At 43.7% G+C, this 25171-nt stretch overlaps 2 protein-coding genes across 16 annotated transcripts in view; one reads left to right on the top strand and one right to left on the bottom strand.

Annotated features, from left to right (window-relative positions):
• gtdc1 (glycosyltransferase-like domain containing 1) overlaps positions 1-25171 on the bottom strand; it is an 872535-nt gene that overhangs the window by 496680 nt on the left and 350684 nt on the right. The gene's annotated exons all lie outside the window — the stretch shown is intronic.
• The window catches only part of LOC137371924 (NADH dehydrogenase [ubiquinone] 1 alpha subcomplex subunit 3-like), a 61518-nt gene that overhangs the window by 33622 nt on the left and 2725 nt on the right, over positions 1-25171 (top strand). Inside the window, exon 2 of the mRNA XM_068035001.1 lies at positions 25024-25098. Coding sequence (XP_067891102.1) covers positions 25024-25098 — 75 coding nt within the window. The remainder of the gene's footprint in view (positions 1-25023; positions 25099-25171) is intronic.

The raw sequence follows: 25171 nt of genomic DNA, 5'->3' as shown, positions 1-25171 counted from the left end.
AGACTGGAATCTAATCGAGGGGTTGGGGGGGTTTATGTATAGAATAACAGATACCCGGGAGTGAGTTACAGACTGGAATCTAATCGAGAGGTTCAGGAGGTTTATATATAGAATAACAGATACCCAGGAGTGAGTTACAGACTGGAATCTAATCGAGGGGTTCGGGAGGTTTATATATAGAATAACAGATACCCGGGAGTGAGTTACAGACTGGAATCTAATCGAGGGGTTCGGGGGTTTATATATAGAATAACAGATACCCGGGAGTGAGTTACAGACTGGAATCGAATCGAGGGGTTGGGGGGGGTTTATATATAGAATAACAGATACCTGGGAGTGAGTTACAGACTGGAATCTAATCGAGGAGTTCGGGTGGTTTATATATAGAATAACAGATACCCGGGAGTGAGTTACAGACTGGAATCTAATCGAGGGGTTCGGGGGGTTTATATATATGGAATAACAGATACCCGGGAGTGAGTTACAGACTGGAATCTAATCGAGAGGTTCAGGAGGTTTATATATAGAATAACAGATACCCGGGAGTGAGTTACAGACTGGAATCTAATCGAGGGGTTCGGGAGGTTTATATATAGAATAACAGATACCCGGGAGTGAGTTACAGACTGGAATCTAATCGAAGGGGTTCGGGGGGTTTATATATATGGAATAACAGATACCCGGGAGTGAGTTACAGACTGGAATCTAATCGAGAGGTTCAGGAGGTTTATATATAGAATAACAGATACCCGGGAGTGAGTTACAGACTGGAATCTAATCGAGGGGTTCGGGAGGTTTATATAGAGAATGACAGATACCCGGGAGTGAGTTACAGACTGGAATCTAATCGAGGGGTTCGGGGGTTTATATATAGAATAACAGATACCCGGGAGTGAGTTACAGACTGGAATCTAATCGAGAGGTTCAGGAGGTTTATATATAGAATAACAGATACCCGGGAGTGAGTTACAGACTGGAATCTAATCGAGGGGTTCGGGAGGTTTATATATAGAATAACAGATACCCGGGAGTGAGTTACAGACTGGAATCTAATCGAGGGGTTCGGGGGGTTTATATATAGAATAACAGATACCTGGGAGTGAGTTACAGACTGGAATCTAATCGAGGGGTTCGGGGTGTTTATATATAGAATAACAGATACCCGGGAGTGAGTTACAGACTGGAATCTAATCGAGGGGTACGGGGTGTTTATATATAGAATAACAGATACCCGGGAGTGAGTTACAGACTGGAATCTAATCGAGGGGTTCGGGAGGTTTATATATAGAATAAAAGATACCCGGGAGTGAGTTACAGACTGGAATCTAATCGAGGGGTGCGGGGGGTTTATATATAGAATAACAGATACCTGGGAGTGAGTTACAGACTGGAATCTAATCGAGGGGTTCGGGGTGTTTATGTATAGAATAACAGATACCCGGGAGTGAGTTACAGACTGGAATCTAATCGAGGGGATCGGGGGGTGTTGATATATAGAATAACAGATACCTGGGAGTGAGTTACAGACTGGAATCTAATCGAGGAGTTCGGGGGGTTTATATATAGAATAACAGATACCTGGGAGTGAGTTACAGACTGGAATCTCATCGTGCGGTTCGGGGTGTTTATATATAGAATAACAGATACCTGGGAGTGAGTTACAGACTGGAATCTAATCGAGGGGTTCGGGGTGTTTATATATAGAATAACCGATACCCGGGAGTGAGTTACAGACTGGAATCTAATCGAGGGGTTCGGGGTGTTTATATATAGAATAACAGATACCCGGGAGTGAGTTATAGACTGGAATCTAATCGAGGGGTTCAGGGGGTTTATATATAGAATAACAGATACCCGGGAGTGAGTTACAGACTGGAATCTGAGGGGTTCGGGGGGGTTTATATATAGAATAACAGATACCTGGGAGTGAGTTACAGACTGGAATCTAATCGAGGGGTTCAGGGGTTTATATATAGAATAACAGATACCCAGGAGTGAGTTACAGACTGGAATCTAATCGAGGGGTTCAGGGGGTTTATATATAGAATAACAGATACCCGGGAGTGAGTTACAGACTGGAATCTAATCGAGGGGTTGGGGGGGTTTATGTATAGAATAACAGATACCCGGGAGTGAGTTACAGACTGGAATCTAATCGAGAGGTTCAGGAGGTTTATATATAGAATAACAGATACCCAGGAGTGAGTTACAGACTGGAATCTAATCGAGGGGTTCGGGAGGTTTATATATAGAATAACAGATACCCGGGAGTGAGTTACAGACTGGAATCTAATCGAGGGGTTCGGGGGTTTATATATAGAATAACAGATACCCGGGAGTGAGTTACAGACTGGAATCGAATCGAGGGGTTGGGGGGGGTTTATATATAGAATAACAGATACCTGGGAGTGAGTTACAGACTGGAATCTAATCGAGGAGTTCGGGTGGTTTATATATAGAATAACAGATACCCGGGAGTGAGTTACAGACTGGAATCTAATCGAGGGGTTCGGGGGGTTTATATATATGGAATAACAGATACCCGGGAGTGAGTTACAGACTGGAATCTAATCGAGAGGTTCAGGAGGTTTATATATAGAATAACAGATACCCGGGAGTGAGTTACAGACTGGAATCTAATCGAGGGGTTCGGGAGGTTTATATATAGAATAACAGATACCCGGGAGTGAGTTACAGACTGGAATCTAATCGAGGGGTTCGGGGGTTTATATATAGAATAACAGATACCCGGGAGTGAGTTACAGACTGGAATCTAATCGAGGGGTTCGGGGTGTTTATATATAGAATAACAGATACGCGGGAGTGAGTTATAGACTGGAATCTAATCGAGGGGTTCAGGGGGTTTATATATAGAATAACAGATACCCGGGAGTGAGTTACAGACTGGAATCTGAGGGGTTCGGGGGGGTTTATATATAGAATAACAGATACCCGGGAGTGAGTTACAGACTGGAATCTAATCGAGGCGTTCGGGTGGTTTATATATAGAATAACAGATACCCGGGAGTGAGTTACAGACTGGAATCTAATCGAGGGGTTGGGGGGGGTTTATATATAGAATAACAGATACCCGGGAGTGAGTTACAGACTGGAATCTAATCGAGGAGTTCGGGTGGTTTATATATAGAATAACAGATACCCGGGAGTGAGTTACAGACTGGAATCGAATCGAGGGGTTCGGGGGGTTTATATATATGGAATAACAGATACCCGGGAGTGAGTTACAGACTGGAATCTAATCGAGGGGTTGGGGGGGGTTTATATATAGAATAACAGATACCTGGGAGTGAGTTACAGACTGGAATCTAATCGAGGAGTTCGGGTGGTTTATATATAGAATAACAGATACCCGGGAGTGAGTTACAGACTGGAATCTAATCGAGGGGTTCGGGGGGTTTATATATATGGAATAACAGATACCCGGGAGTGAGTTACAGACTGGAATCTAATCGAGAGGTTCAGGAGGTTTATATATAGAATAACAGATACCCGGGAGTGAGTTACAGACTGGAATCTAATCGAGGGGTTCGGGAGGTTTATATATAGAATAACAGATACCCGGGAGTGAGTTACAGACTGGAATCTAATCGAGGGGTTCGGGGGGTTTATATATAGAATAACAGATACCCGGGAGTGAGTTACAGACTGGAATCTAATCGAGGGGTTCGGGGTGTTTATATATAGAATAACAGATACGCGGGAGTGAGTTATAGACTGGAATCTAATCGAGGGGTTCAGGGGGTTTATATATAGAATAACAGATACCCGGGAGTGAGTTACAGACTGGAATCTGAGGGGTTCGGGGGGGTTTATATATAGAATAACAGATACCCGGGAGTGAGTTACAGACTGGAATCTAATCGAGGCGTTCGGGTGGTTTATATATAGAATAACAGATACCCGGGAGTGAGTTACAGACTGGAATCTAATCGAGGGGTTGGGGGGGGTTTATATATAGAATAACAGATACCCGGGAGTGAGTTACAGACTGGAATCTAATCGAGGAGTTCGGGTGGTTTATATATAGAATAACAGATACCCGGGAGTGAGTTACAGACTGGAATCGAATCGAGGGGTTCGGGGGGTTTATATATATGGAATAACAGATACCCGGGAGTGAGTTACAGACTGGAATCTAATCGAGAGGTTCAGGAGGTTTATATATAGCATAACAGATACCCGGGAGTGAGTTACAGACTGGAATCTAATCGAGGGGTTCGGGAGGTTTATATATAGAATAACAGATACCCGGGAGTGAGTTACAGACTGGAATCTAATTGAGGGGTTCGGGGGTTTATATATAGAATAACAGATACCCGGGAGTGAGTTACAGACTGGAATCTAATCGAGGGGTTCGGGGGTTTATATATAGAATAACAGATACCCGGGAGTGAGTTACAGACTGGAATCTAATCGAGAGGTTCAGGAGGTTTATATATAGAATAACAGATACCCGGGAGTGAGTTACAGACTGGAATCTAATCGAGGTGTTCAGGGGGTTTATATATAGAATAACAGATACCCGGGAGTGAGTTACAGACTGGAATCTAATCGAGGGGTTCGGGGTGTTTATATATAGAATAACAGATACCCGGGAGTGAGTTACAGACTGGAATCTAATCGAGGGGTTCGGGGGGTTTATATCAAGAATAACAGATACCCGGGAGTGAGTTACAGACTGGAATCTAATCGAGGTGTTCAGGGGGTTTATATATAGAATAACAGATACCCGGGAGTGAGTTACAGACTGGAATCTAATCGAGGGGTTCGGGGTGTTTATATATAGAATAACAGATACCCGGGAGTGAGTTACAGACTGGAATCTAATCGAGGGGTTCGGGGGGTTTATATATAGAATAACAGATACCCGGGAGTGAGTTACAGACTGGAATCTAATCGAGGGGTTCGGGGTGTTTATATATAGAATAACAGATACCCGGGAGTGAGTTACAGACTGGAATCTAATCGAGGGGTACGGGGTGTTTATATATAGAATAACAGATACCCGGGAGTGAGTTACAGACTGGAATCTAATCGAGGGGTTCGGGGGGTTTATATATAGAATAACAGATACCCGGGAGTGAGTTACAGACTGGAATCTAATCGAGGGGTTCGGGGGGGTTTATATATAGAATAACAGATACCCGGGAGTGAGTTACAGACTGGAATCTAATCGAGGGGTTCGGGGGGGTTTATATATAGAATAACAGATACCCGGGAGTGAGTTACAGACTGGAATCTGAGGGGTTCGGGGTGTTTATATATAGAATAACAGATACCCGGGAGTGAGTTACAGACTGGAATCTAATCGAGGGGTTCAGGGTGTTTATATATAGAATAACAGATATCCGGGAGTGAGTTACAGACTGGAATCTAATCGAGGGGTTCGGGGTGTTTATATATAGAATAACAGATACCCGGGAGTGAGTTACAGACTGGAATCTAATCGAGGGGTTCGGGGGGTTTATATATAGAATAACAGATACCCAGGAGTGAGTTACAGACTGGAATCTAATCGAGGAGTTCGGGGTGTTTATATATAGAATAACAGATACCCAGGAGTGAGTTACAGACTGGAATCTAATCGAGGGGTTCGGGGTGTTTATATATAGAATAACAGATACCCGGGAGTGAGTTACAGACTGGAATCTAATCGAGGGGTTCGGGTGGTTTATATATAGAATAACAGATACCCGGGAGTGAGTTACAGACTGGAATCTAATCGAGGGGTTCGGGGGGGTTTATATATAGAATAACAGGTACCCGGGAGTGAGTTACAGACTGGAATCTAATCGAGGGGTTCGGGGGGTTTATATATAGAATAACAGATACCCGGGAGTGAGTTACAGACTGGAATCTAATCGAGGGGTTCGGGGGGGTTTTCTATATAGAATAACAGATACCCGGGAGTGAGTTACAGACTGGAATCTAATCGAGGGGTTCGGGGGGTTTATATATAGAATAACAGATACCCGGGAGTGAGTTACAGACTGGAATCTAATCGAGAGGTTCGGGGGTTTATATATAGAATAACAGATACCTGGGAGTGAGTTACAGACTGGAATCTAATCGAGGGGTTCAGGGGGTTTATATATAGAATAACAGATACCCGGGTGTGAGTTACAGACTGGAATCTAATCGAGGGGTTCAGGGGGTTTATATATAGAATAACAGATACCCGAGAGTGAGTTACAGACTGGAATCTAATCGAGGGGTTCAGGGGGTTTATATATAGAATAACAGATACCCGGGTGTGAGTTACAGACTGGAATCTAATCGAGGGGTTCAGGGGGTTTATATATAGAATAACAGATACCCGGGAGTGAGTTACAGACTGCAATCTAATCGAGGGGTTCAGGGGGTTTATATATAGAATAACAGATACCCGGGTGTGAGTTACAGACTGGAATCTAATCGAGGGGTTCAGGGGGTTTATATATAGAATAACAGATACCCGGGAGTGAGTTACAGACTGCAATCTAATCGAGGGGTTCAGTGTGTTTATATATAGAATAACAGATACCCGGGAGTGAGTTACAGACTGGAATCTAATCGAGGGGTTCGGGGGGTTTATATATAGAATAATAGATACCCGGGAGTGAGTTACAGACTGGAATCTAATCGAGGGGTTCGGATGGTTTATATATAGAATAACAGATACCCGGGAGTGAGTTACAGACTGGAATCTAATCGAGGGGTTCGGGGTGTTTATATATAGAATAACAGATACCCGGGAGTGAGTTACAGACTGGAATCTAATCGAGGGGTTCGGGGTGTTTATATATAGAATAACAGATACCTGGGAGTGAGTTACAGACTGGAATCTAATCGAGGGGTTCGGGGGTTTATATATAGAATAACAGATACCCGGGAGTGAGTTACAGACTGGAATCTAATCGAGGGGTTCGGGGTGTTTATATATCGAATAACAGATACCCGGGAGTGAGTTACAGACTGGAATCTAATCGAGGAGTTCGGGGGGTTTATATATAGAATAACAGATACCCGGCAGTGAGTTACAGACTGGAATCTAATCGAGGGGTTCGGGGGTTTATATATAGAATAACAGATACCCGGGAGTGAGTTACAGACTGGAATCTAATCGAGGGGTTCGGGTGGTTTATATAGAGAATAACAGATACCCGGGAGTGAGTTACAGACTGGAATCTAATCGAGGAGTTCGGGGTGTTTATATATAGAATAACAGATACCCGGGAGTGAGTTACAGACTGCAATCTAATCGAGGTGTTCGGGTGGTTTATATATAGAATAACAGATACCCGGGAGTGAGTTACAGACTGGAATCTAATCGAGGGGTTCGGGGTGTTTATATATAGAATAACAGATACCCGGGAGTGAGTTATAGACTGGAATCTAATCGAGGGGTTCGGATGGTTTATATATAGAATAACAGATAGCCGGGAGTGAGTTACAGACTGAAATCTAATCGAGGGGTTCGGGGGTTTATATATAGAATAACAGATACCCGGGAGTGAGTTACAGACTGGAATCTAATCGAGGGGTTCGGGGAGGTTTATATATAGAATAACAGATACCCGGGAGTGAGTTACAGACTGGAATCTAATCGAGGGGTTCGGGGGGTTTATATATAGAATAACAGATACCCGGGAGTGAGTTACAGACTGGAATCTAATCGAGGGGTTCGGGGGGTTTATATATAGAATAACAGATACCCGGGTGTGAGTTACAGACTGGAATCTAATCGAGGGGTTCGGGGGGTTTATATATAGAATAACAGATACCCGGGTGTGAGTTACAGACTGGAATCTAATCGAGGGGTTCGGGGGGTTTATATATAGAATAACAGATACCTGGGAGTGAGTTACAGACTGGAATCTAATCGAGGGGTTCGGGGGGTTTATATATAGAATAACAGATACCCGGGAGTGAGTTACAGACTGGAATCTAATCGAGGGGTTCGGGGGGTTTATATATAGAATAACAGATACCCGGGTGTGAGTTACAGACTGGAATCTAATCGAGGGGTTCGGGGGGTTTATATATAGAATAACAGATACCCGGGAGTGAGTTACAGACTGGAATCTAATCGAGGGGTTCGGGGGGTTTATATATAGAATAACAGATACCTGGGAGTGAGTTACAGACTGGAATCTAATCGAGGGGTTCGGGGGGTTTATATATAGAATAACAGATACCCGGGAGTGAGTTACAGACTGGAATCTAATCGAGGGGTTCGGGGGGTTTATATATAGAATAACAGATACCCGGGAGTGAGTTACAGACTGGAATCTAATCGAGGGGTTCGGGGGGTTTATATATAGAATAACAGATACCCGGGAGTGAGTTACAGACTGGAATCTAATCGAGGGGTTCAGGGGGTTTATATATAGAATAACAGATACCCGGGAGTGAGTTACAGACTGGAATCTAATCGAGGGGTTCGGGGGGTTTATATATAGAATAACAGATACCCGGGAGTGAGTTACAGACTGGAATCTAATTGAGGGGTTCGGGGGGGGTTTATATATAGAATAACAGATACCCGGGAGTGAGTTACAGACTGGAATCTAATCGAGGGGTTCAGGGGGTTTATATATAGAATAACAGATACCCGGGAGTGAGTTACAGACTGGAATCTAATCGAGGGGTTCGGGGTGGTTTATATATAGAATAACAGATACCTGGGAGTGAGTTACAGACTGGAATCTAATCGAGGGGTTCGGGGGGGGTTTATATATAGAATAACAGATACCCGAGAGTGAGTTACAGACTGGAATCTAATCGAGGGGTTCGGGGTGTTTATATATAGAATAACAGATACCCGGGAGTGAGTTACAGACTGGAATCTAATCGAGGGGTTCGGGGGGTTTATATATAGAATAACAGATACCCGGGAGTGAGTTACAGACTGGAATCTAATCGAGGGGTTCGGGGTGGTTTATATATAGAATAACAGATACCTGGGAGTGAGTTACAGACTGGAATCTAATCGAGGGGTTCGGGGGGGGTTTATATATAGAATAACAGATACCCGAGAGTGAGTTACAGACTGGAATCTAATCGAGGGGTTCGGGGTGTTTATATATAGAATAACAGATACCCGGGAGTGAGTTACAGACTGGAATCTAATCGAGGGGTTCGGGGGGTTTATATATAGAATAACAGATACCCGGGAGTGAGTTACAGACTGGAATCTAATCGAGGGGTTCGGGGGGTTTACATATAGAATAACAGATACCCGGGAGTGAGTTACAGACTGGAATCTAATCGAGGGGTTCGGGGGGTTTATATATAGAATAACAGATACCCGGGAGTGAGTTACAGACTGGAATCTAATCGAGGGGTTCGGGGGGGGTTTATATATAGAATAACAGATACCCGGGAGTGAGTTACAGACTAGAATCTAATCGAGGGGTTCGGGGGGTTTATATATAGAATAACAGATACCCGGGAGTGAGTTACAGACTGGAATCTAATCGAGGGGTTCGGGGTGTTTATATATAGAATAACAGATACCCGGGAGTGAGTTACAGACTGGAATCTAATCGAGGGGTTCGGGGGGGGTTTATATATAGAATAACAGATACCCGAGAGTGAGTTACAGACTGGAATCTAATCGAGGGGTTCGGGGTGTTTATATATAGAATAACAGATACCCGGGAGTGAGTTACAGACTGGAATCTAATCGAGGGGTTCGGGCGGTTTATATATAGAATAACAGTTACCCGGGAGTGAGTTACAGACTGGAATCTAATCGAGGGGTTCGGGGTGTTTATATATAGAATAAGAGATACCTGGGAGTGAGTTACAGACTGGAATCTAATCGAGGGGTTCGGGGTGTTTATATATAGAATAACAGATACCCGGGAGTGAGTTACAGACTGGAATCTAATCGAGGGGTTCGGGGGTGTTTATATATAGAATAACAGATACCTGGGAGTGAGTTACAGACTGGAATCTAATCGAGGGGTTCGGGGGGGGTTTATATATAGAATAACAGATACCCGGGAGTGAGTTACAGACTGGAATCTAATCGAGGGGTTCGGGGTGTTTATATATAGAATAACAGATACCCGGGAGTGAGTTACAGACTGGAATCTAATCGAGGGGTTCGGGGTGTTTATAATTAGAATAACAGATACCCGGGAGTGAGTTACAGACTGGAATCTAATCGAGGGGTTCGGGGGTGTTTATATATAGAATAACAGATACCTGGGAGTGAGTTACAGACTGGAATCTAATCGAGGGGTTCGGGGGGGGTTTATATATAGAATAACAGATACCCGGGAGTGAGTTACAGACTGGAATCTAATCGAGGGGTTCGGGGGGTTTATACACAGAATAACAGATACCCGGGAGGGAGTTGCAGACTGGAATAAAATCGAGGGGTTCGGAGCGGGTTTATATATAGAATAACAGATACCCGGGAGTGAGTTACAGACTGGAATCTAATCGAGGGGTTCGGGCGGTTTATATATAGAATAACAGTTACCCGGGAGTGAGTTACAGACTGGAATCTAATCGAGGGGTTCGGGGTGTTTATATATAGAATAACAGATACCTGGGAGTGAGTTACAGACTGGAATCTAATCGAGGGGTTCGGGGTGTTTATATATAGAATAACAGATACCCGGGAGTGAGTTACAGACTGGAATCTAATCGAGGGGTTCGGGGGTGTTTATATATAGAATAACAGATACCTGGGAGTGAGTTACAGACTGGAATCTAATCGAGGGGTTCGGGGGGGGTTTATATATAGAATAACAGATACCCGGGAGTGAGTTACAGACTGGAATCTAATCGAGGGGTTCGGCGTGTTTATATATAGAATAACAGATACCCGGGAGTGAGTTACAGACTGGAATCTAATCGAGGGGTTCGGGGTGTTTATAATTAGAATAACAGATACCCGGGAGTGAGTTACAGACTGGAATCTAATCGAGGGGTTCGGGGGTGTTTATATATAGAATAACAGATACCTGGGAGTGAGTTACAGACTGGAATCTAATCGAGGGGTTCGGGGGGGGTTTATATATAGAATAACAGATACCCGGGAGTGAGTTACAGACTGGAATCTAATCGAGGGGTTCGGGGGGTTTATACACAGAATAACAGATACCCGGGAGGGAGTTGCAGACTGGAATAAAATCGAGGGGTTCGGAGCGGGTTTATATATAGAATAACAGATACCCGGGAGTGAGTTACAGACTGGAATCTAATCGAGGGGTTCGGGGGGTTTATATATAGAATAACAGATACCCGGGGGTGAGTTACAGACTGGAATCTAATCGAGGGGTTCGGGGTGTTTATATATAGAATAACAGATACCCGGGAGTGAGTTACAGACTGGAATCTAATCGAGGGGTTCGGGGGGGGTTTATATATAGAATAACAGATACCCGGGAGTGAGTTACAGACTAGAATCTAACTGAGGGATTCGGGGTGTTTATATATAGAATAACAGATACCCGGGAGTGAGTTACAGACTGGAATCTAATCGAGGGGTTCGGGGGGGGTTTATATATAGAATAACAGATACCCGGGAGTGAGTTACAGACTGGAATCTAATCGAGAGGTTCGGGGTGTTTATATATAGAATAACAGATACCCGGGAGTGAGTTACAGACTAGAATCTAATCGAGGGGTTCGGGGGGGTTTATATATAGAATAACAGATACCCGGGAGTGAGTTACAGACTAGAATCTAATCGAGGGGTTCGGGGGGGTTTATATATAGAATAACAGATACCCGGGAGTGAGTTACAGACTGGAATCTAATCGAGGGATTCAGGGGGTTTATATATAGAATAACAGATACCTGGGAGTGAGTTACAGACTGGAATCTAATCGAGGGGTTCGGGGTGTTTATATATAGAATAACAGATACCCAGGAGTGAGTTACAGACTGGAATCGAATCGAGGGGTTCGGGGTGTTTATATATAGAATAACAGATACCCGGGAGTGAGTTACAGACTGGAATCTAATCGAGGGGTTTGGGGTGTTTATATATAGAATAACAGATACCCGGGAGTGAGTTACAGACTGGAATCGAATCGAGGGGTTCGGGGGGTTTATATATAGAATAACAGATACCCGGGAGTGAGTTACAGACTGGAATCTAATCGAGGGGTTCGGGGTGTTTATATATAGAATAACAGATACCCGGGAGTGAGCTACAGACTGGAATCTAATCGAGGGGTTCGGGGGGTTTATATATAGAATAACAGATACCCGGGAGTGAGTTACAGACTGGAATCTAATCGAGGGGTTCGGGGTGTTTATATATAGAATAACAGATACCCGGGAGTGAGTTACAGACTGGAATCTAATCGAGGGGTTCGGGGGGGTTTATATATAGAATAACAGATACCCGGGAGTGAGTTACAGACTGGAATCTAATCGAGGGGTTCGGGGTGTTTATATATAGAATAACAGATACCCGGGAGTGAGTTACAGACTGGAATCTAATCGAGGGGTTCGGGGGGTTTATATATAGAATAACAGATACCCGGGAGTGAGTTACAGACAGGAATCTAATCGAGAGGTTCGGGTGGTTTATATATAGAATAACAGATACCCGGGAGTGAGCTACAGACTGGAATCTAATCGAGGGGTTCGGGGGGTTTATATATAGAATAACAGATACCCGGGAGTGAGTTACAGACTGGAATCTAATCGAGGGGTTCGGGGTGTTTATATATAGAATAACAGATACCCGGGAGTGAGTTACAGACTGGAATCTAATCGAGGGATTCAGGGGGTTTATATATAGAATAACAGATACCCGGGAGTGAGTTACAGACTGGAATCTAATCGAGTGGTTCGGGTGGTTTATATATAGAATAACAGGTACCCGGGAGTGAGTTACAGACTGGAATCTAATCGAGAGGTTCGGGGTGTTTATATATAGAATAACAGATACCCGGGAGTGAGTTACAGACTGGAATCTAATCGAGTGGTTCGGGTGGTTTATATATAGAATAACAGGTACCCGGGAGTGAGCTACAGACTGGAATCTAATCGAGGGGTTCGGGGGGTTTATATATAGAATAACAGATACCCGGGAGTGAGTTACAGACTGGAATCTAATCGAGGGGTTCGGGGTGTTTATATATAGAATAACAGATACCCGGGAGTGAGTTACAGACAGGAATCTAATCGAGGGATTCAGGGGGTTTATATATAGAATAACAGGTACCCGGGAGTGAGTTACAGACTGGAATCTAATCGAGGGGTTCGGGGTGTTTATATATAGAATAACAGATACCCGGGAGTGAGTTACAGACTGGAATCTAATCGAGGGGTTCGGGGGGGTTTATATATAGAATAACAGATACCCGGGAGTGAGTTACAGACTGGAATCTAATCGAGGGGTTCGGGGTGTTTATATATAGAATAACAGATACCCGGGAGTGAGTTACAGACTGGAATCTAATCGAGGGGTTCGGGGGGTTTATATATAGAATAACAGATACCCGGGAGTGAGTTACAGACTGGAATCTAATCGAGGGGTTCAGGGGGTTTATATATAGAATAACAGATACCCGGGAGTGAGTTACAGACTGGAATCTAATCGAGGAGTTCGGGGGGTTTATATATAGAATAACAGATACCCGGGAGTGAGTTACAGACTGGAATCTAATCGAGGGGTTCGGGGTGTTTATATATAGAATAACAGATACCCGTGAGTGAGTTACAGACTGGAATCTAATCGAGGGGTTCGGGGGGTTTATATATAGAATAACAGATACCCGGGAGTGAGTTACAGACTGGAATCTAATCGAGGGGTTCAGGGGGTTTATATATAGAATAACAGATACCCGGGAGTGCGTTACAGACTGGAATCTAATCGAGGAGTTCGGGGGGTTTATATATAGAATAACAGATACCCGGGAGTGAGTTACAGACTGGAATCTAATCGAGGGGTTCGGGGTGTTTATATATAGAATAACAGATACCCGGGAGTGAGTTACAGACTGGAATCTAATCGAGGGGTTCGGGGGGTTTATATATAGAATAACAGATACCCGGGAGTGAGTTACAGACTGGAATCTAATCGAGGAGTTCGGGGAGGTTTATATATAGAATAACAGATACCTGGGAGAGAGTTACAGACTGGAATCTAATCGAGGGGTTCGGGGTGTTTATATATAGAATAACAGATACCCGGGAGTGCGTTACAGACTGGAATCTAATCGAGGGGTTCAGGGGGTTGATATATAGAATAACAGATACCCGGGAGTGAGTTACAGACTGGAATCTAATCGAGGGGTTCGGGGTGTTTATATATAGAATAACAGATACCCGGGAGTGAGTTACAGACTGGAATCTAATCAAGAGGTTGGCGGGTTTATATACAGAATAACAGATACCCGGGAGTGCGTTACAGACTGGAATCTAATCGAGGAGTTCAGGGGGTTTATATATAGAATAACAGATACCTGGGAGTGAGTTACAGACTGGAATCTAATCGAGGGGTTCGGGGGGGTTTATACATAGAATAACAGATAGCCGGGAGTGAGTTACAGACTGGAATCTAATCGAGGGGTTCAGGGGGTTTATATATAGAATAACAGACACCTGGGAGTGAGTTACAGACTGGAATCGAATCGAGGGGTTCGGGGGGGTTTATATATAGAATAACAGATAGCCGGGAGTGAGTTACAGACTGGAATCTAATCTAGGGGGGTCGGTGGGGTTTATATATAGAATAACAGATACCCGGGAGTGAGTTACAGACTGGAATCTAATCGAGGGGTTCGGGGTGTTTATATATAGAATAACAGATACCCGGGAGTGAGTTACAGACTGGAATCTAATCGAGGGGTTCAGGGGGTTTATATATAGAATAACAGATACCCGGGAGTGCGTTACAGACTGGAATCTAATCGAGGAGTTCAGGGGGTTTATATATAGAATAACAGATACCTGGGAGTGAGTTACAGACTGGAATCTAATCGAGGGGTTCGGGGGGGTTTATATATAGAATAACAGATAGCCGGGAGTGAGTTACAGACTGGAATCTAATCGAGGGGTTCAGGGGGTTTATATATAGAATAACAGATACCTGGGAGTGAGTTACAGACTGGAATCTAATCGAGGGGTTCGGGGGGGTTTATATATAGAATAACAGATAGCCAGGAGTGAGTTACAGACTGGAATCTAATCTAGGGGGGTCGGTGGGGTTTATATATAGAATAACAGATACCCGGGAGTGAGTTACAGACTGGAATCTAATCGAGGGGTTCGGGGTGTTTATATATAGATAACAGATAGCCGGGAGTGAGTGACAGACTGGAATCTAATCGAGGCGTTCGGCGGGGGTTTATATATAGAATAACAGATACCCGGGAGCGAGTTACAGACTGGAATCTAATCGAGGGGTTCGGGGTGTTTATATATAGAATAACAGATACCCGGGAGTGAGTTACAGACTGGAATCTAATCGAGGGGTTCGGGGTGTTTATATATAGAATAACAGATACCCGGGAGTGAGTTACAGACTGGAATCTAATCGAGGGGTTCGGGGGTTTATATATAGAATAACAGTTACCCGGGAGTGAGTTACAGACTGGAATCTAATCGAGGGGTTCGGGGTGTTTATATATAGAATAACAGATACCCGGGAGTGAGTTACAGACTGGAATCTAATCGAGGGGTTCGGGGTGTTTATATATAGAATAACAGATACCCGGGAGTGAGTTACAGACTGGAATCTAATCGAGGGGTTCAGGGGGTTTATACATAGAATAACAGATACCCGGGAGTGAGTTACAGACTGGAATCTAATCGAGGGGTTCGGGAGGTTTATATATAGAATAACAGATACCCGGGAGTGAGTTACAGACTGGAATCTAATCGAGGGGTTCGGGTGGTTTATATTTCGAATAACAGATACCCGGGAGTGAGTTACAGACTGGAATCTAATCGAGGGGTTGGGGGGGTTTATATATAGAATAACAGATACCCGGGAGCAAGTTAGAGACTGGAATCTAATCGAGCGTTTGGGGGGTTTCTATAGAATAACAGATACCCGGGGGTGAGTTACAGACTGGAATCTAATCGAGGGGTTCGGGGGTTTATATATAGAATAACAGATACCCGGGAGTGAGTTACAGACTGGAATCTAATCGAGGGGTTCGGGTGGTTTATATATAGAATAACAGATACCCGGGAGTGAGTTACAGACTGGAATCTAATCGAGGGGTTCGGGTGGTTTATATATGGAATAACAGATACCCGGGAGTGAGTTACAGACTGGAATCTAATCGAGGGGTTGGGGGGGTTTATATATAGAATAACAGATACCCGGGAGCAAGTTAGAGACTGGAATCTAATCGAGCGTTTGGGGGGTTTATATATAGAATAACAGATACCCGGGGGTGAGTTACAGACTGGAATCTAATCGAGGGGTTCGGGGGTTTATATATAGAATAACAGATACCCGGGAGTGAGTTACAGACTGGAATCTAATCGAGGGGTTCGGGGTGTTTATATATAGAATAACAGATACCCGGGAATGAGTTACAGACTGGAATCTAATCGAGGGGTTCGGGGTGTTTATATATAGAATAACAGATACCCGGGAGTGAGTTACAGACTGGAATCTAATCGAGGGGTTCGGGGTGTTTATATATAGAATAACAGATATCCGGGAGTGAGTTACAGACTGGAATCTAATCGAGGGGTTCGGGGTGTTTATATATAGAATAACAGATACCCGGGAGTGAGTTACAGACTGGAATCTAATCGAGGGGTTCAGGGGGTTTATATATAGAATAACAGATACCCGGGAGTGAGTTACAGACTGGAATCTAATCGAATGGTTCGGGGGGTTTATATAGAGAATAACAGATACCCGGGAGTGAGTTACAGACTGGAATCTGAGGGGTTCGGGGGGGTTTATATATAGAATAACAGATACCCGGGAGTGAGTTACAGACTGGAATCTAATCGAGGGGTTCGGGGTGTTTATATATAGAATAACAGATACCTGGGAGACAGTTACAGACTGAAATCTAATCGAGGGGTTCGGGGGTTTATATATAGAATAACAGATACCCGGTAGTGAGTTACAGACTAGAATCTAATCGAGGGGTTCGGGGTGTTTATATATAGAATAACAGATACCCGGGAGTGAGTTACAGACTGGAATCTAATCGAGGGGTTCGGGGGGTTTATATATAGAATAACAAATACCCGGGAGTGAGTTACAGACTGGAATCTAATCGAGGGGTTCGGGGTGTTTATATATAGAATAACAGATACCCGGGAGTGAGTTACAGACTAGAATCTAATCGAGGGGTTCGGGGTGTTTATATATAGAATAACAGATACCCGGGAGTGAGTTACAGACTGGAATCTAATCGAGGGGTTCGGGGGGTTTATATATAGAATATCAAATACCCGGGAGTGAGTTACAGACTGGAATCTAATCGAGGGGTTCGGGGGGTTTATATATAGAATTACAGATACCCGGGAGTGAGTTCCAGACTGGAATCTAATCGAGGGGTTCAGGGGGTTTATATATAGAATAACAGATACCCGGGAGTGAGTTACAGACTGGAATCTAATCGAGGGGTTCGGGGGGTTTATATATAGAATAACAAATACCCGGGAGTGAGTTACCGACTGGAATCTAATCGAGGGGTTCGGGGGGTTTATATATAGAATAACAGATACCCGGGAGTGAGTTACAGACTGGAATCTAATCGAGGGGTTCATGGGGTTTATATATAGAATAACAGATACCCGGTAGTGAGTTACAGACTGGAATCTAATCGAGGGGTTCAGGGGGTTTATATATAGAATAACAGATACCCGGTAGTGAGTTACAGACTAGAATCTAATCGAGGGGTTCGGGGTGTTTATATATAGAATAACAGATACCCGGGAGTGAGTTACAGACTGGAATCTAATCGAGGGGTTCGGGGGGTTTATTTTTAGAATAACAAATACCCGGGAGTGAGTTACAGACTGGAATCTAATCGAGGGGTTCGGGGGGTTTATATATAGAATAACAGATACCCGGGAGTGAGTTACAGACTGGAATCTAATCGAGTGGTTCATGGGGTTTATATATAGAATAACAGATACCCGGGAGTGAATTACAGACTGGAATCTAATCGAGGGGTTCGGGGGGTTTATATAGAGAATAACAGATACCTGGGAGTGAGTTACAGACTGGAATCTAATCGAGGGGTTCGGGGGTTTATATATAGAATAACAGATACCCGGGAGTGAGTTACAGACTGGAATCTAATCGAGTGGTTCGGGGGGTTTATATATAGAATAACAGATACCCGGGCGTGAGTTACAGACTGGAATCTAATCGAGGGGTTCAGTGTGTTTATATATAGAATAACAGATACCCGGGAGTGAGTTACAGACTGGAATCTAATCGAGGGGTTCAGTGTGTTTATATATAGAATAACAGATACCCGGGAGTGAGTTACAGACTGGAATCTAATCGAGGGGTTCAGTGTGTTTATATATAGAATAACAGATACCCGGGAGTGAGTTACAGACTGGAATCTAATCGAGGGGTTCGGGGGGGTTTATATATAGAATAACAGATACCCGGGAGTGAGTTACAGACTGGAATCTAATCGAGGGGTTCGGGGGGGGTTTATATATAGAATAACAGATACCCGGGAGTGAGTTACAGACTGGAATCTAATCGAGGGGTTCAGTGTGTTTATATATAGAATAACAGATACCCGGGAGTGAGTTACAGACTGGAATCTAATCGAGGGGTTCGGGGGGGTTTATATATAGAATAACAGATACCCGGGAGTGAGTTACAGACTGGAATCTAATCGAGGGGTTCGGGGGGGTTTATATATAGAATAACAGATACCCGGGAGTGAGTTACAGACTGGAATCTAATCGAGGGGTTCGGGGTGTTTATATATAGAATAACAGATACCCGGGAGTGAGTTACAGACTGGAATCTAATCGAGGGGTTCGGGGTGTTTATATATAGAATAACAGATAGCCGGGAGTGAGTTACAGACTGGAATCTAATCGAGGGGTTCGGGGGGGTTTATATATAGAATAACAGATAGCCGGGAGTGAGTTACAGACTGGAATCTAATCGAGGGGTTCGGGGTGTTTATATATAGAATAACAGATAGCCGGGAGTGAGTTACAGACTGGAATCTAATCGAGGGGTTCGGGGGGGTTTATATATAGAATAACAGATACCTGGGAGTGAGTTACAGACTGGAATCTAATCGAGGGGTTCGGGGTGTTTATATATAGAATAACAGATACCCGGGAGTGAGTTACAGACTGGAATCTAATCGAGGGGTTCGGGGTGTTTATATATAGAATAACAGATACCCGGGAGTGAGTTACAGACTGGAATCTAATCGAGGGGTTCGGGGTGTTTATATATAGAATAACAGATACCCGGGAGTGAGTTACAGACTGGAATCTAATCGAGGGGTTCGGGGTGTTTATATATAGAATAACAGATACCCGGGAGTGAGTTACAGACTGGAATCTAATCGAGGGGTTCGGGGGGTTTATATATAGAATAACAGATACCCGGGAGTGAGTTACAGACTGGAATCTAATCGAGGGGTTCAGGGGGTTTATATATAGAATAACAGATACCCGGGAGTGAGTTACAGACTGGAATCTAATCGAGGGGTTGGGGGGGTTTATGTATAGAATAACAGATACCCGGGAGTGAGTTACAGACTGGAATCTGAGGGGTTCGGAGGGGTTTATATATAGAATAACAGATACCCGGGAGTGAGTTACAGACTGGAATCTAATCGAGGGGTTCAGGGGTTTATATATAGAATAACAGATACCCGGGAGTGAGTTACAGACTGGAATCTAATCGAGGGGTTCAGGGGTTTATATATAGAATAACAGATACCCAGGAGTGAGTTACAGACTGGAATCTAATCGAGCGGTTCTGGGGTGTTTATATATAGAATAACAGATACCCAGGAGTGAGTTACAGACTGGAATCTAATCGAGGGGTTCGGGGGGTTTATATATATGGAATAACAGATACCCGGGAGTGAGTTACAGACTGGAATCTAATCGAGAGGTTCAGGAGGTTTATATATAGAATAACAGATACCCGGGAGTGAGTTACAGACTGGAATCTAATCGAGGGGTTGGGGGGGTTTATCTATAGAATAACAGATACCCGGGAGTGAGTTACAGACTGGAATCTAATCGAGAGGTTCAGGAGGTTTATATATAGAATAACAGATACCCAGGAGTGAGTTACAGACTGGAATCTAATCGAGGGGTTCGGGGGGTTTATATATATGGAATAACAGATACCCGGGAGTGAGTTACAGACTGGAATCTAATCGAGAGGTTCAGGAGGTTTATATATAGAATAACAGATACCCGGGAGTGAGTTACAGACTGGAATCTGAGGGGTTCGGAGGGGTTTATATATAGAATAACAGATACCCGGGAGTGAGTTACAGACTGGAATCTAATCGAGGGGTTCAGGGGTTTATATATAGAATAACAGATACCCGGGAGTGAGTTACAGACTGGAATCTAATCGAGGGGTTCAGGCGTTTATATATAGAATAACAGATACCCAGGAGTGAGTTACAGACTGGAATCTAATCGAGCGGTTCTGGGGTGTTTATATATAGAATAACAGATACCCAGGAGTGAGTTACAGACTGGAATCTAATCGAGGGGTTCGGGGGGTTTATATATATGGAATAACAGATACCCGGGAGTGAGTTACAGACTGGAATCTAATCGAGAGGTTCAGGAGGTTTATATATAGAATAACAGATACCCGGGAGTGAGTTACAGACTGGAATCTAATCGAGAGGTTCAGGAGGTTTATATATAGAATAACAGATACCCGGGAGTGAGTTACAGACTGGAATCTAATCGAGGGGTTCGGGAGGTTTATATAGAGAATAACAGATACCCGGGAGTGAGTTACAGACTGGAATCTAATCGAGGGGTTCGGGGTGTTTATATATAGAATAACAGATACCCGGGAGTGAGTTATAGACTGGAATGTAATCGAGGGGTTCAGGGGGTTTATATATAGAATAACAGATACCCGGGAGTGAGTTACAGACTGGAATCTGAGGGGTTCGGGGGTGTTTATATATAGAATAACAGATACCCGGGAGTGAGTTACAGACTGGAATCTAATCGAGGGGTTCAGGGGTTTATATATAGAATAACAGATACCCGGGAGTGAGTTACAGACTGGAATCTAATCGAGGGGTTCAGGGGTTTATATATAGAATAACAGATACCCAGGAGTGAGTTACAGACTGGAATCTAATCGAGCGGTTCTGGGGTGTTTATATATAGAATAACAGATACCCAGGAGTGAGTTACAGACTGGAATCTAATCGAAGGGGTTCGGGGGGTTTATATATATGGAATAACAGATACCCGGGAGTGAGTTACAGACTGGAATCTAATCGAGAGGTTCAGGAGGTTTATATATAGAATAACAGATACCCGGGAGTGAGTTACAGACTGGAATCTAATCGAGGGGTTCGGGAGGTTTATATAGAGAATGACAGATACCCGGGAGTGAGTTACAGACTGGAATCTAATCGAGGGGTTCGGGGGTTTATATATAGAATAACAGATACCCGGGAGTGAGTTACAGACTGGAATCTAATCGAGAGGTTCAGGAGGTTTATATATAGAATAACAGATACCCGGGAGTGAGTTACAGACTGGAATCTAATCGAGGGGTTCGGGAGGTTTATATATAGAATAACAGATACCCGGGAGTGAGTTACAGACTGGAATCTAATCGAGGGGTTCGGGGGGTTTATATATAGAATAACAGATACCTGGGAGTGAGTTACAGACTGGAATCTAATCGAGGGGTTCGGGGTGTTTATATATAGAATAACAGATACCCGGGAGTGAGTTACAGACTGGAATCTAATCGAGGGGTACGGGGTGTTTATATATAGAATAACAGATACCCGGGAGTGAGTTACAGACTGGAATCTAATCGAGGGGTTCGGGAGGTTTATATATAGAATAAAAGATACCCGGGAGTGAGTTACAGACTGGAATCTAATCGAGGGGTGCGGGGGGTTTATATATAGAATAACAGATACCTGGGAGTGAGTTACAGACTGGAATCTAATCGAGGGGTTCGGGGTGTTTATGTATAGAATAACAGATACCCGGGAGTGAGTTACAGACTGGAATCTAATCGAGGGGATCGGGGGGTGTTGATATATAGAATAACAGATACCTGGGAGTGAGTTACAGACTGGAATCTAATCGAGGAGTTCGGGGGGTTTATATATAGAATAACAGATACCTGGGAGTGAGTTACAGACTGGAATCTCATCGTGCGGTTCGGGGTGTTTATATATAGAATAACAGATACCTGGGAGTGAGTTACAGACTGGAATCTAATCGAGGGGTTCGGGGTGTTTATATATAGAATAACCGATACCCGGGAGTGAGTTACAGACTGGAATCTAATCGAGGGGTTCGGGGTGTTTATATATAGAATAACAGATACCCGGGAGTGAGTTATAGACTGGAATCTAATCGAGGGGTTCAGGGGGTTTATATATAGAATAACAGATACCCGGGAGTGAGTTACAGACTGGAATCTGAGGGGTTCGGGGGGGTTTATATATAGAATAACAGATACCCGGGAGTGAGTTACAGACTGGAATCTAATCGAGGGGTTCAGGGGTTTATATATAGAATAACAGATACCCAGGAGTGAGTTGCAGACTGGAATCTAATCGAGGGGTTCAGGGGGTTTATATATAGAATAACAGATACCCGGGAGTGAGTTACAGACTGGAATCTAATAGAGGGGTTGGGGGGGTTTATGTATAGAATAACAGATACCCGGGAGTGAGTTACAGACTGGAATCTAATCGAGAGGTTCAGGAGGTTTATATATAGAATAACAGATACCCAGGAGTGAGTTACAGACTGGAATCTAATCGAGGGGTTCGGGGGGGTTTATATATATGGAATAACAGATACCCGGGAGTGAGTTACAGACTGGAATCTAATCGAGAGGTTCAGGAGGTTTATATATAGAATAACAGATACCCGTGAGTGAGTTACAGACTGGAATCTAATCGAGGGGTTCGGGAGGTTTATATATAGAATAACAGATACCCGGGAGTGAGTTACAGACTGGAATCTAATCGAGGGGTTCGGGGGTTTATATATAGAATAACAGATACCCGGGAGTGAGTTACAGACTGGAATCTAATCGAGGGGTTCGGGGTGTTTATATATAGAATAACAGATACGCGGGAGTGAGTTATAGACTGGAATCTAATCGAGGGGTTCAGGGGGTTTATATATAGAATAACAGATACCCGGGAGTGAGTTACAGACTGGAATCTGAGGGGTTCGGGGGGGTTTATATATAGAATAACAGATACCCGGGAGTGAGTTACAGACTGGAATCTAATCGAGGCGTTCGGGTGGTTTATATATAGAATAACAGATACCCGGGAGTGAGTTACAGACTGGAATCTAATCGAGGGGTTGGGGGGGGGTTTATATATAGAATAACAGATACCCGGGAGTGAGTTACAGACTGGAATCTAATCGAGGAGTTCGGGTGGTTTATATATAGAATAACAGATACCCGGGAGTGAGTTACAGACTGGAATCGAATCGAGGGGTTCGGGGGGTTTATATATATGGAATAACAGATACCCGGGAGTGAGTTACAGACTGGAATCTAATCGAGAGGTTCAGGAGGTTTATATATAGCATAACAGATACCCGGGAGTGAGTTACAGACTGGAATCTAATCGAGGGGTTCGGGAGGTTTATATATAGAATAACAGATACCCGGGAGTGAGTTACAGACTGGAATCTAATTGAGGGGTTCGGGGGTTTATATATAGAATAACAGATACCCGGGAGTGAGTTACAGACTGGAATCTAATCGAGGGGTTCGGGGGTTTATATATAGAATAACAGATACCCGGGAGTGAGTTACAGACTGGAATCTAATCGAGAGGTTCAGGAGGTTTATATATAGAATAACAGATACCCGGGAGTGAGTTACAGACTGGAATCTAATCGAGGGGTTCGGGGGGTTTATATATAGAATAACAGATACCTGGGAGTGAGTTACAGACTGGAATCTAATCGAGGGGTTCGGGGTGTTTATATATAGAATAACAGATACCCGGGAGTGAGTTACAGACTGGAATCTAATCGAGGGGTTCGGGGTGTTTATATATAGAATAACAGATACCCGGGAGTGAGTTACAGACTGGAATCTAATCGAGGGGTTCGGGGGGTTTATATATAGAATAACAGATACCTGGGAGTGAGTTACAGACTGGAATCTAATCGAGGGGTTCGGGGTGTTTATATATAGAATAACAGATACCCGGGAGTGAGTTACAGACTGGAATCTAATCGAGGGGTTCGGGGTGTTTATATATAGAATAACAGATACCCGGGAGTGAGTTACAGACTGGAATCTAATCGAGGGGTTCGGGGTGTTTATCTCTAGAATAACAGATACCCGGGAGTGAGTTACAGACTGGAATCTAATCGAGGGGTTCGGGGTGTTTATATATAGAATAACAGATACCCGGGAGTGAGTTATGGACTGGAATCTAATCGAGGGGTTCAGGGGGTTTATATATAGAATAACAGATACCCGGGAGTGAGTTACAGACTGGAATCTAATCGAGGGGTTCGGGGGTTTATATATAGAATAACAGATACCCGGGAGTGAGTTACAGACAGGAATCTAATCGAGGGGTTCGGGAGGTTTATATATAGAATAACAGATACCCGGGAGTGAGTTACAGACTGAAATCTAATCGAGGGGTTCGGGGGGGGTTTATATATAAAATAACACATACCCAGGAGTGAGTTATCGACTTGGAATGTCATTAAGCTGTTGACATATCTCCGTATATTGAGAGAGAGAGACTAATGGGTATGTGGTTGAATTTGCTGTATATATGACGCTTGCATCTGGTTTGTGTGTATTTTCAACTCAGTCTCTTTTACCTGAAACAGAAATTGGATCTTACCTGAAAAATACCTGGGCAAAGGAGCCTGTTATAGTCGCATCCTTCGCAATCGGCACAGTAGGTAAGTGAGGGATACAGAGAGAGAGAGAGAGACACTGACAGAGAGAGGGTAAGAGAAACACAGACAGGCAAAG

This window comes from Heterodontus francisci, chromosome 7 (assembly GCF_036365525.1).
Source record: "Heterodontus francisci isolate sHetFra1 chromosome 7, sHetFra1.hap1, whole genome shotgun sequence".
Classification (NCBI taxonomy): Eukaryota; Metazoa; Chordata; class Chondrichthyes; order Heterodontiformes; family Heterodontidae; genus Heterodontus; species Heterodontus francisci.
Note: the sequence above shows the minus strand (reverse complement) of the source record. Positions and strands in the feature narration are given on the sequence as shown.